This window comes from Vicugna pacos, unplaced genomic scaffold, assembly GCF_048564905.1.
Source record: "Vicugna pacos unplaced genomic scaffold, VicPac4 scaffold_20, whole genome shotgun sequence".
NCBI lineage: Eukaryota > Metazoa > Chordata > Mammalia > Artiodactyla > Camelidae > Vicugna > Vicugna pacos.
Genome location: NW_027328741.1, coordinates 37,420,920 through 37,433,977, shown reverse-complemented (window position 1 = coordinate 37,433,977; position 13,058 = coordinate 37,420,920). Strand labels below are relative to the sequence as shown.

General features: G+C 42.9%; 1 protein-coding gene across 6 annotated transcripts; it reads right to left on the bottom strand.

Annotated features, from left to right (window-relative positions):
• Positions 1-679: 679 nt before the first annotated feature.
• On the bottom strand, positions 680-13,058 carry LOC140693915 (uncharacterized). 6 transcript variants are annotated; one of them, XM_072957474.1, is made up of 5 exons: positions 5,358-5,516; positions 2,762-2,922; positions 2,007-2,287; positions 1,402-1,480; positions 680-885 (listed from the first exon to the last, which is right to left on the bottom strand). In XM_072957474.1, the coding sequence occupies exons 2-5, from the start codon at positions 2,898-2,900 to the stop codon at positions 854-856; spliced, it is 531 nt and encodes a 176-aa protein (XP_072813575.1). In that variant the 5' UTR covers positions 2,901-2,922; positions 5,358-5,516; the 3' UTR covers positions 680-853. The 6 variants fall into 6 exon arrangements, 2 of the variants coding, with proteins under 2 accessions (XP_072813575.1, XP_072813574.1); XR_012069621.1 differs by lacking the exons at positions 680-885; positions 2,762-2,922; positions 5,358-5,516 and adding an exon at positions 1,094-1,161 and having other exon boundaries at positions 1,402-1,541; positions 2,007-2,217; XM_072957473.1 differs by lacking the exon at positions 680-885 and having other exon boundaries at positions 1,251-2,287.

Below are 13,058 nucleotides of genomic sequence, written 5' to 3'. Positions count from 1 at the left end.
CACCAGAAGAAAAACGCCCACACATAAGATGGAACTACTGAAACAGAAAAGAGCCAACCAGCATATATTGCTAGCAAAAAAGGTGCTGCTAGAAATAGACTCATGGACATAGAAAGCCAACTGTTGTTAGCAGGCAGGAAAGGGAGGATTAACAGATACACATTAATAAATATAAAATAAATGACAAGGACCTACTATATAGCACAGGGTACTATTTTCAATTTCTTGTAATGAGTTGTACTAAAAACAATCTGAAAAACATTTATATACATATGCATAAGCTTATAACTGAATCTCTGCTGTACATCTGAAGCTAACATGGTAAATTTACAACACTTCAATAAAAAATAATTTTATATAATAAGTAAAAATAAAAGCAACGCCATAAAAAAAAAAAAAGTAAAAGAACACGGTAATCCCCTTAGCTGTAGGTGGTGGAGAACTCTGCAAGCACCAAGTCCACTCGAATACTCCAGCACTGGCGGTCACTCATTCTAACCATCAGAGAATCACTTGGCTTCTACGAGGTTACTTTTCTCTTCAGTGAAAGGCTACAGTTGCATGTAATGATGTATTGAATCTCATCATTCACAAACCCAAGAATTAATGAGGATTTCCCATAGGCCTGGCTCTGGACAGATGAAAAGATAGGGTCCCACATATATTCATGTGTAGAAGAAGTTTATGCCATAAAGACATTAATTCTTCCTGCTTTGATAGACAGATTCATTGCAATTCTGATTAGAATTCCTCCCAGATATTTCATGGAATGTAACAAGTTAATTTATGGTCAGGAACAGCCAAGAAAATTCTTTAGAACCACCACTGGGAAGGGGTGGATAGGTCATGCATTTCAACTGGTCTTTCTGATGTGATGAAAACGTTCTGGAATAATAATGGTTGCACAAATGTGAATATGCTAAAAGCTGCTGAATTGTAACATTCAAGTGGGTGGACTTCATGGTGTGTGAACAATAACACAATAAAGCTGTTAAATGAAAAAATCCTTCTTGCCAATTATTTTTCCCTCTATACTACTAGTCTGTCCCACAATTTAAGTAAAACAAACAAACAAAAAAAAACAAAACAATCCAGATTTTGCCAGGAGCTCTTTAGGAGTGCAATGTCCCTGGGTCTCCAACGCCTCAGGTTGTGCTGTTCCTGTTAACACACAATAGCTGGGCTGGACTAGTTAGGGACTATAAGTATCTTTTTAAGATCGACGGTCTCACGTTTCACCCTGGGAGAGTGAATGATGGAGGATGAGACAGCCTCATGCCTTCAGCTCATTTTTAACTGAACCAAGCCCTGCTTTCACCACTGTAATCCCTCTCAGTATAAAAACATGTGACATCAACAAGCACCGCCATCATAACACCTGAAAGTGTTCAAGGTACTTACCTGGGGCAGAAATCCTGATCAAGGAGACAGAAGCTCCCTCAGCACTGCCGCTCCCTTTTCCCGACTCCACCAGGAGAAGCTGGGAGTTACAGCCGCGGGCTCTCAGCCTGGGGAGCAGCGCCCACGCCGCTAATCTGGACCTCAGGGATCGGGAAAGGGAGAGGAAGGCAGCCCCGGGGTCGCGGGGCAGGGAGAGCGGGGTGGGGGACGCGGGCTGCAGCCCCGCTCGGAGGCCAGCCCCAGCCCCAGCCCAAGCCGCCCGCCCCGTCCGGGTGTGCAGACCCCGCCCGCCCGGGACACAGCCCGCCCAGTGGTGGGGACGGGTCGGCGGCCAAGGAGAGGAAGCCCGGGAGGGGAGGACTCGCGGGCGGGAGAGGGGAAGCGGACGCCAGCCGCGGACTGAGGGGAGCCCGGCTGGGCCAAGAGGCGGCAGGGGCACACCTGGCCCTGGACAGCTGTGGCCGGGGCGCCGGGGCAGGTGGCGCGGGCAGAGGGGTCTGGCCCGAGCAATCCAGCTGAACACACGCTGACTGGCGCCCTGGGGGGCTGTGACACGCCGACCGCCCTCCCGCAGCCGCCTCACCCCTTTCCCGATATCCCCTCACCTTGCACTTCCACAGCCAGAGGCCCCGGCCCCAGGCAGTAGCCAAAGGCCTACAGGGCGACAGAGCTGAGAAGCCATTGGGGCCGATCCCCGGCTCGGAGCTGGAGCTTCCAACCCGCGGTCCAGCTGGCAGCAACTGCGCATGCGCAGGAGGGCCAGCGATCCGCTCTGGGTCCTGAGAGAGAAGGGGAACCGAGGGAGGGAGAATAGGGGAGGAGGAGGGGAGGCGGGGAAAAGTGGAGGGAGACACATGGACAGGAGGAGCAGAGGGAAGGCAGTTATCTGGAATTGGGAGGGGAGTAACAGAGATGGGGAGAAAGCGTTTTACCTCTTGTGGCACCCCGAAGGAGGCAGCAGTCCTGCCTATACACCCTTCTCTTACCCGTCATTGCCCACAGCTCATATTTTACGTCCCTGGCCCAGCCCTCCAGCTAAGGTCTCTGCAGAAACCCTACGGGTATCATACCCGTTGCCCCCACAAGGAGCTAGGTTTACTGTTGCTCAGGGAACCAAGCACCCGCAGGTGTTGTTTCTCAGAACTACCTTGGGAAGAGTACATATTCCCCTTTTACACGTTGGGAAACAGGCAGGCACGATCTCTGCCTTAGCTCCACTGTCCCAAATGTTGGGCTGGCAGGGAGCGGGAGGTAAAATGTCAGAGCCCCAGAAGGAGCAGACTGCCTGAGTGTTGGTGTAGAGTCCCCATCCCTCCTGGGTAAACCACACCCCAACCTCGGGGAATAATCAAGGGCTCACCGTAGGCCCCTGTGTGTGGGAGAGCTGCCCTCAGTCCCAGTGTCCAACTTGCTAGGTAGGTAGAAGTGTTATTGAGTCCAAATTCATTCTCCTCAGTGCAGGACAGGCCAGTAAGTTGGGAGACCAAGTGTTGGGGCATGGAATAGCAAGTTTCTGTAGACCTAGATGGCAAACTAATGTCCTGGAAAACCATCTCCCCAAGTCACAATTCAGGCTGCTTTCCTATGTGCTTGGTTTTTGCAAACTTCTTGGTGTAGGAATTCCTTCTTGTTAGAATCCTTTGTTCTTGCAGCTATCTCCCTGGGTCAGATCCCTGTAAACCTCCAACAAAACAAACGTTATTTTCTATTCTGCAACGTGTTATCTTTATATGATTGGAAAAGTGTTAAATACCCTTAAAGGTCAGAGCCTTCAGAATAGGCTCTCCTGTATATTTTGGGCTCTAGGCAACATTGTTTTACAAGCAAGAAGAAGCCTAGGAGACAGAGCACAGGGTTAAAGTCAAAGGAACAGATCTAATATGGAGTCAGATTTCTTCTTTTCTATTACTGTGGCAGAAGCCACTTGAGGATTTAAATCCCTTAAAGTTAAAAATAAGTAAAACTTTAAAGGAATTTACATACATTGGTGGGAACTTGCATAGCATATCTGGAAAAGCACACAAAGGATTGTAAACATTGGCATCTCCAGGGAGGCGTGTAAGAACAGAGGATGAGGGAAAACTTCTTTCACTTGAGTATTTTTTGCTCTGTTTGAATTTTTTTAACCATATGCATATATTTCTTTTTCAGTTAAAATACATGTGTAATGGAGCAAAGGAGTAACTAGTTCAGCAAATACAGCAGCCATAGACTCACTGAGTCATCATTTTCGATTTAAGCCAGGAAGCATTAATTGTCTCTCTCCTATGTGCCCAGTGCTGTTTTAAAACTTTTTTATATTTTTTTTATAAAATAATAACATGCTATCCCTCACCCCTGCTCAGGGCTGGTGGGAAACCAACTGAGTTTTTATTGAGTTGTTTTCCAAGGAGTAGAGATGAGTTATAAACAGAACACAACTTCAGGGCAAAACAGGCGGACTGGTTTTCCAGCAGGCCAGATAGCGATGACGGGTTTTCAATAGAGGCGCACAGAGGCTGAGAGAGAAAGCCTCCAGGACCCTACAGAAAGCTGCCCACAGTGCCTTCTCCATGGCACTACTGAAATAGGAAAGAACAAATCTGACTCCATATTAGATCTGTTCCTTTGACTTTAAACCTGTGCCCTGTTTCCTAGGCTTAGTCTTGCTGTTTCTGCACCTTTTGTGAAACAATGTTGCCTAGATCCTGAAATATACAGGAGACCCTAATCTCAAGGCTCTGACTTTGAAGGATATTATCACTTTTCCATTCGTATAAAGATAACAAGATACAGAGTAGAAAATAACATTTGCTTGTTGGAGGTTTACACGGATCTGACCCAGGTGAAGAGCTGCAAGAACAAAGGATTCTAACAACAAAGAATTCATACACCAAGTTTGCATCAACCAAGCATTCCCGCTTCCCCTTTTTAATATAAGAAGAGCCTGAATTCTGACTTGGGATGATGGTTCTCCAGGACATTGGTCTACCATCTTCTCCACTGGCTTTACAAATTAAAGCCGCTATTTCTTGCCCCAAATCCTTGTCTCCTGATGTGTTGGCCTATAATGCACGAGTAGAACAAGCGTGGACTCGGAAACACAAACATACATTGAAAGTACGCATTTGGTATATTAAATGACCTGCTTCCACTCGTATTCCTGAGGTTTTCTTCTCTTGACCACTCCTACTTTATTTATGAAAAACCTGTCATGTGGACACATTTCCTTCTCTAGCCACTACCCTTCCATGTAAAAACTGATGCCAAGAAGGCAATGGAAGTTGCTAGAAGGTATTACCTGGCCAAAAAAGAGCAGAAGTGGGTTCTGGCTGATGTTCAGGAGCAGGCCGGGGCACCTGACAAGATGTCATAAGTACGGATAGACAGCTGGGCACCAAAGGAGAAGCTTCTAAACTTCCATGAGGGACTTGGATAGGAAGGAACAGTCCCAGACTATAGCTCTGATCCCACCACGAGCTTCCTGGGCAAGGCTGGGCAAGTCATTTAAATTCTCTAGACCCGTGCTGTCCAACACGGGAGCCACCAGCCACATGCAGGATTATGATGTTATTCTGTAGCCAGACAGAATTATAAATAAACACTTTATTGCAAAGGGTCAGCAGGTATAATATTTAAAAACATTATTGGTTATCTTGCCTTAACAAGTTATTTTTGTATGTCTAGCTTTCTGTGGGTTGTAATGCCTGCGACTAATGTTTCCCTTACAGTGAGGTATTTTGAAATTATAAGTTACTGGACACAGTACACTCATATCACAGTTGAAAAAAACTGATTAAATAAGCAAGGTGATCTGACTTAGTAGTTATGAGCAGGGGCTCTGGGGCCAGCCTGCATAAGTATTAATTCTCACTCTCCCTCCAGGGAGTTCTGTGTGAATCTTGGACAAATTATTGTTGCTGTTGTTGTTGTTGTTGTCGTTGTCATTGTTATTATTTGTGCCTCTTTTTCCTTACCTTTTAAATAGCGAGGAAAATGTAGACTCTATCCCCTACAGTGTTGGCAGGATTAAATGAGTAAACGTCTGTGCTGCCCACTTCCCTGGGTTTCAGCATTCTCCAGGCAATCAGTGCAAAACACAGTGGCATTCTCCACTGTCTTCGTCAGTCTGGGATTCTGTAACAAATTACCGTGTGTCGGGTGGCTTAAACAACCAGCATATTCCTTATGGTTTGGAGGCTGAGGCTTTCAAGGTCAATGTATCTGGGAGAGGATTGCCAGCTCGAAGATGGCTGTCTTCCCACTATCTTCATGGCCCAGAGAGGAGAGAGAAGCAAGCACTTTGGGGCCCTGTATAAGAACACTAATACCATTCATGAGGGCTCTACTCTCATGACCTCATTTTATCCTACTAATCACCTCCCAAAGGCCCCGCATCACTATATCATCACCCTGGGAGATGAGGTTTCGACATATGGATTTTGAGGGGATGCATTCAGTCCACACATCGGCTAACTCTCCCAAACATGCAGTCATCAAACCTGTAGCTAATTTCAAAATAATGTTTATATCTCTCTGCCCATTTCCATTCCTACATCTACTAACACTGAAGCCCTGCTACATTTTATTTCTTATTTTCCTTGTGAGGTTTAATTGATTCCTCTAACTCCAAGGATTCGCTCACTCCAGTCTGCTTGACAGCCCTGCCAGGTAGGTCTTCCTTAAAACACCTTCCCACTTCACCTGGTTGTTTTTAGGTGTAAATGTCAGAATTCTCTCCACACCCCATCCTAGACTTTAATCCCTTACACTACCACTCACTATGTTATTTTCCTATTACCACTGTAACAAATTCCCATAAGCTTAATAGCTTAAACCAGCACAGACTTATTAGCTTATGGCTGTGGATGTCAGAGATCCAACACAGTTCTCATTGGGATAAATTCAAGATACCAGCAGGGTTCCTTCCTTCTAGAGGGTCTAGAAGAGAATGTTTCCTTTTTTTTTTCCAGTTTACAGAGGTCACCCACCTTCCTTAGCTTGTGCCCCTCAACTTCCTCCATTTTCATGGTCAGCAGCCTTTCTGAACATTGCTCCATTGCTACACCTCCCTCTGATTTTAAACTCAGCTGGGAAATATCCTCCATTTTAAGGACCCCTGTGATTACATTCAGCCCACCTGGACAATCCAGACTACTCACCCTATTGTCTCATTTCAGGATCCCCTTGTCCCATCCCACTCAGGCAGTATGTATGTGGCTGTGACATTCACCTTGTGTAACATTTCCTCATGAGCAATTTATGGTTCAAGGCACTTATAAGTGACTTTTTGTTTCTCTTCCTTATCCTTTCTACATTCAGTTTGTCTGGTGAGATTATATGAATCCTTTTTATTTGTGCCCCTGCACTAATCTATAATAATGTATCATGGGTTTAAAGGCTAACTAATAGACAATTTAGGAGACAGAAATCCTCTAAGATTTTTAATCCTAAAATATCTGTCATCCCTTTTGCCATGTACAGTAACATGTCACAGGTGGCTACCCTGTGGCCGGGGAGGGACATGATTCTGCCATCACACTCCCCTCATTCTCACCAATGTGCTGATCAACTAACCAAGGATCTATGCTCTCCAATTCACTCACTTCCTCCTCCTTTCCATTGACTATCCTGTTCCCACCGCTTCCTTCATTCACCACATCAGGATTTCATGACCACATTCTCCCCTAAATGAAATGGGTATCTTGCATCTAATGTCTGACAGCTGTTCTTATTGTATATGCACACACTGACCTACACATAATCCCGTCCATCTCTTTATTTTCCTAGAATCTTCCAGAAGAATCAGTTCCATGATGATGATGATGATACTGACAATGATGACAGGGGCCTCTCAAGGATTCTGATAAAGAGGGAATCGATAAAGGGAGGGAATCATTGCAAAATTGCCCCAGAAAGAGGCTTAAAGGTAAATAACTCTTATAGTGTTTAATGAAATTGACTAATATTTAACTATTTTTAAGACTTTGTATCACTGAATTTAAAATTTTAACGGGAATTTTCATTCACCACTAACCAAGATTCAACTCTGGGACCAAAATCTAAGGATTTCTGTCTTCTAAAAAATTGTCCACTAGCCTTTTAAACACGTGATCCTTTTAAAAAGTTTAGTACTGGGCTGAAAATAAGCAGGATTCATATAATCTCACGAGACACAGTGAATGTGGAAAGACTAAGAAATAAAAACAAAAAGCCATTCATAACGTCTTGAACTTTACGTTGCTCACAGGAGAAAATGTTTGCCAATGTGTGTGTCACATCAACATGACGACTGAGTGGGATGGGGAAGCTGATCTTCCTCATCAGTCATTTATGCTGATTTGTTAGATGCCAAAACAGTTTCCTCATTGAAATTGCTTCTAACAAGTATGGAAGAATTTAGGTTCTACCAAAAGCAGGCTAAACATTTTCCCCTGCTTTCAGGTCTCTGGACTGAATGTCCCCACAAGAAGGACATGATTATGTTTCATAGGGAAGTCTTCCTGAGAAGCAACAGGCTTTTCTAGGGCAGAACTGCAGGGCCCCCCATGGAGGGCTGGAGGAGGTCTAGAGGGGACACTGGAAAAACAGCAGGAGTGAATTCAGATACTGCTGCTCAGGTCACCAAAGACAGCATTGCTATCTCTAAGGATATGACATTCTCCCAAATTTTCCATGAGTGAAGGAGCCTGTGAACACTAAGCAGGTTGTTAAGACACAGCAGCACACAATTTGCGTGACAACACAATTAGAGTATGATTTGATATTTGGAAAATAACTAGCCCATTGTTCTTTGAAACTGCAGTAGTAGCAATAGAAATAAAAAAGACTGAGCCGTCTTGGAGACAACAATCAATAAACAATTCTAAATCTGCAGAATTCCTTGACAATATTCAAGCAATGAGCTAGATGTGTGCTGCAGATACCTCTTACTGCAGGGCTCACTCCTGCAAAGCATAGAACTAGTTTCTCAGCACACAGAGGGAACCAAGTCAAGATTCCTAATCTTTTGAGATTTACTAAATGGCTGGAAAGATCAGACAAGTACATACAGGCAAATATGATTAAATGTAATCAAATAATATCAAATGTGATTTGAGCACAGACGAAAGAGAAATTGCTTTCACCTGGGATCTAGAGAGACTTCTTCAGAAAATGTGGCTTTGGAGACGGCCAAAGGCATGGGTGGAATTTTGGCAGAACAGGATGTAAGGAATTTAAAAACTTATTCTCTAATTCATATAAAAATTCAAAGGATCCCAAAAATCCAAAACAACTTTGAACAAGAAAAACAAAGTTGGAAGACTTGCACTATCTGATTTTCAAACTTTTTTTATAAAGCTACAGTAATCAGAATTTATGGTGTTGGTGTAAAACAGGAAAATAGAATAATGGAACACAATAGAATGTTCAGAACTAAACCAAGACTTATACAGACAATTGATTCTCAAAAAGGATGCTGTGGAGAAAGGATCTTTTCAGCATGTAGTGCTGGAACAATTAGATCGTGATACGCAAAAAAAAAAAAAAATGAACTTTGATCCACACCTCACAAAATATACAAAATTTACCTCAAAATGGATCATAGATCTTAATAGGAAATCTAAAACTATAAAACAGCTAGGAGAACAAGCATAGGCTTAAGGTTTATGGCCTTGGGTTTGGCAAATTTTTCTTTGCTATGACACCAAAAGTATCATCTATTTTAAAAAGAAACTGATAGAGTGAACTTTATGAACATGAAGACTCTTCAATGCTCTTCTAAACACTGCTAAGCAAATGAAAAGACAAGCCATAGACAGAAGCTATTTGCAGATCATATATCTGATAAAGGTCTCTCTTTGTATCTGATCCAGAATAAAGAGGTCTCAAAATTCAATAATAATTCAAACACCTGAATGAATGAGGCCAGAAAACACACTTCAGTAAAGATATCCAGATGGATAATAAGCATATGAAAAGATGCTGATTAAAGGTGTCATTAGTCATTAGAGAAATACTTTTAAAAACCACAGTGAGATACTAGTTCACATACATACTAGAATGAATACAGTTAGAAAGACTGACCTTACAAGGGGCTGGCAAGGAAGTAGAGCAACCAGAACTGATACACACCACGAGGAATTTACAATAGTACAACCATTTTGGAAAAGTCTTTAACAGATTCTTTTAAAAAGGTAAACACCTGTGTACCATATAATCCAGACATTCCTCATCTGGTGCTTTAGAAAGGAAAAGCATATGTCCATACAAAGACTTGTAACCAAATATTCACTGCTATTTTATTTATAATAGCACAAGTTGTAAATAACCCATGCATCCATCAAGAAGTAAATGCAGAAAGAAATGATGGTCTATACAAACACTGCTCACAATAAACTCTTCAGTAAAAACTCAGCACTAAACAATACTCTACTATAAGACAAACAAGCTATTAATACAGCAACACAGATGATTCTCAAAATAATTACACTGAATGAAAGAAGTCAGACAACATAGAGTAGATACTGCATGAATCCATTCATATAAGGATCTTGAAAATGCAAACCAATATGTTGTGATAGAAAGCAGATCAATGGTTCCCAGGGGAAGAGACGGGGAGGGAGGGAGGGACAACAAAAGTCAGGAGAGAAGCTTTGTGGGTGATGGGTATGTTCACTGTCTTGAGTGTGGTCATGGTTCCTTGGGGATATACTTACGTCAAAACGTATTAAGCTGTACAATTTAAACGTGTGAAAATTATTTTGCCAAGTATACCTCAAAGCTGTTTTAAGAAAAAAGGCACTTTAGTCCTGATCCACCTCAGCGCCTGATTGGAGTGACATGATCAGTCCCTCACACTGTCTGCCTAACGGGAAGGTAGAAAAGCTCTCACGGAAGATAACATGGATTTTTCATTTGCAATGTCTGCCATGTAATAAAGAATTTCTAGACATGCAACATGTCCAGACTATATGACAGATAACATGAGAATAAGGAGCATTAGACAAAGGATGCAAACCCCAGGTGATGTAGGCATCAGAGTTACCAATAAAGGCTATAAAATACTTTTAATATATTCAAGAAAATAAGGAAATGATGGGACAATAGATAACAGGGTAGAGACTTTCACCAGAGAAATATACTGGAATGTATTTTTAGGAAAAATCAAACTGATACTCTAGAACTGAAGCTTTCAGCTCTGGAAACAGGTAAACAGAGCTAATTAGGATCCCTTTTAAGTAAAACTTTCAGTAATTCTGGGTAAAATATAACAACAAATTAACACAGAGCTAACTATGGAGAGAGAAGTTCCCTGATGACAATACAAAGAGGACACTTAAAGCCCAGAGTGGTCATCTTGTGAGCTGATGCCACCACACCCTGGAGGGAAGGGGTTTTCATCTGCACATAAATAGGGATACAATGTCCATGTAGGAAAAAGGGTCCATACCAGATGTAGAAGACTCTTCCTCTATATCTATATAGTCAGAGACAGAGATGTAAAGTGGCAGCAGAGGTCACAGTGACACAGGGCCCTGGGCCAAGGAGTGTGAGCACCTCTGCAAGCTGGGAAAGGTAGGATGACGAATCCCTCCCAAGAGCCTCGGTGTGGAACTTAGCCTTGGCCACTCGTTGGTTTTAGCCCACTGACATTGACTTTGCACTACTGCACCATAGAACAGTGAGAAGATGAATGTGTATTGCTTTAAGCCACTGAGTCTGTGGTCCTTTGTTACAACAGCAATAGGAAAGGAACTCAGGAACCAATATGAACTTGAACCACAGGCTGCCTGCTGTGCTGGCAGGAAGTCCTTTGTCTCTGATCCTGGGGGAGTGTCCTGTCCTCTGGCAGCATCCACAAACTACCTCATGCTAACTTGGCAGTTTGCAGAGGGTTAAATCTTATCCCTGCACAGTTCTTCATATTTAGTTAATAAAAATGATGGTGTCATCATGGGTATTTTTCCATCTTTTAAATACCCTTCAGTCTTCTAATAAAGCTACTTCTAATTAAGAGACCGTGTAAATAGTTTTCAATCTTCATAATAAATAACTGTGGTTTTATCTGGTTACTTAAATTATGAATAATAATGTTCACATTTGTAAAAGTTATTAAAATCAACATTGTTTAATGAAAATATCATTTCTTTTCGCATGAACATGTATTAACTACAAGAAATGTTCCATGCTTTCTTCTACGATTTACTGTTAGAGCCTTAAAGAATAATATTTTCCTCAAAAGATATTACGGCAAAGGGATTTCTTTTGGTGGAACTGTTCCGGCATCAAATCTGGTGCATGTCTCAGGCCACTGGCAACATAGAGATGATAGAAATTAGGAGGCATTATAAACACAGAATCATTTTTAAAGGAATTAAAAAAACTGGATGTGTGTAAACAAAGAATCAGAGAATATTCTGGTGAAATAAATGTATTTTTCAGCTTAAGCAAGACATGGGGTGAATAAATCTGAAATGAAAAAACCACCCAGAGATTAGCAGCGAGTCATGCATGCAGTGTGAATGATCAAAACCAAGTTGTTTCCAAACCAGTGTGCAGGCTTGATGCCTTCATGAATCAAATCTGTGTGGCACCAGGCCACCTCGAATACATGTCGATGAGGTATTTATAAGCCCTTCACCATCCCAAATCAAAGCCCACGCACGAGCCACAAGACCATCACCTACACATTTGGAAAACACACAACATGGTGAATAGCACTTTTCTTGTTCAGTAGCCGGTGGCAGTGAACTGTGAGCAGACAGAGATACAGGGACACAGAGGCACCTCCCCTCACTCAGCTGATAAACTTCCGTGCATCCCTGGGGACAGGATTGTCATAAAATGCACCATGGATTGATTCTCCTCCTAGGAAAGGAACCGTAGTGCTGTCATTAGGTTTGAGCAGGGGTGGGTGGAGGATCTCAGAAGAGTTGTTTCAGCACACCAATAGAATTCTTGGCCACCGTGACCACGAAAGACAAGTCCCCTGCCATCCCGGTAGGCACTTGGGCTCCTGACAAAAGCTGGGCTCAGTAAAGGGTTGAGTAGAAGGCACAGACCTGAGGGATGCCCCAGCAATAGGCAGGAGGTAGGGCCTGGTTTATACTGCTCTGGGTGTATCCCAGACTCATCCGAATACGAAATCAGAAATTTGCAAAACAGCAGAGCTGGGGTGGATCATCTACTCCAGACTCCTCACCTTACAGTTAAAAGGGTGGCAACCCTGACAGGCAAAGCAACGTGCTAAAGGCAGAGCGTGGAAGTCGCAGTGCCAGATGAAAAGCAGCGTGCAACCCCCGTTCAAGGCCGCTGACTCTGACGACGGGGCCAAGGTTTCCAATGAGGAGAATAAGACAGTGTAAATACTTTGTTCCCCCTAAAACCCCAAATGTTTTTTAAAGGCACAAAAACTCACCTTAACTAGATCTCTTCTGAGGGGGCTCTCTTCTGCTTCTTCGTCTTTCTGTCTCCATTTCCCTCTCTCAGACACAAACACATTCAGTTTTGTGAAAGGGGACTTCCTTCCATACAAAGACAGACTTCACATCTTCAGAAAGATACCTGAGAAAGCACGTTTCTCAATTCAAGTCTTTGTGGGAGTTCTGGGCAACTGGCTTATTTTCTAGAACAATCGGTAGTTACAAAATCAGGAAATCATCTTCCACAAAGGCAGAGTTCTGGTCCGTGTTGAT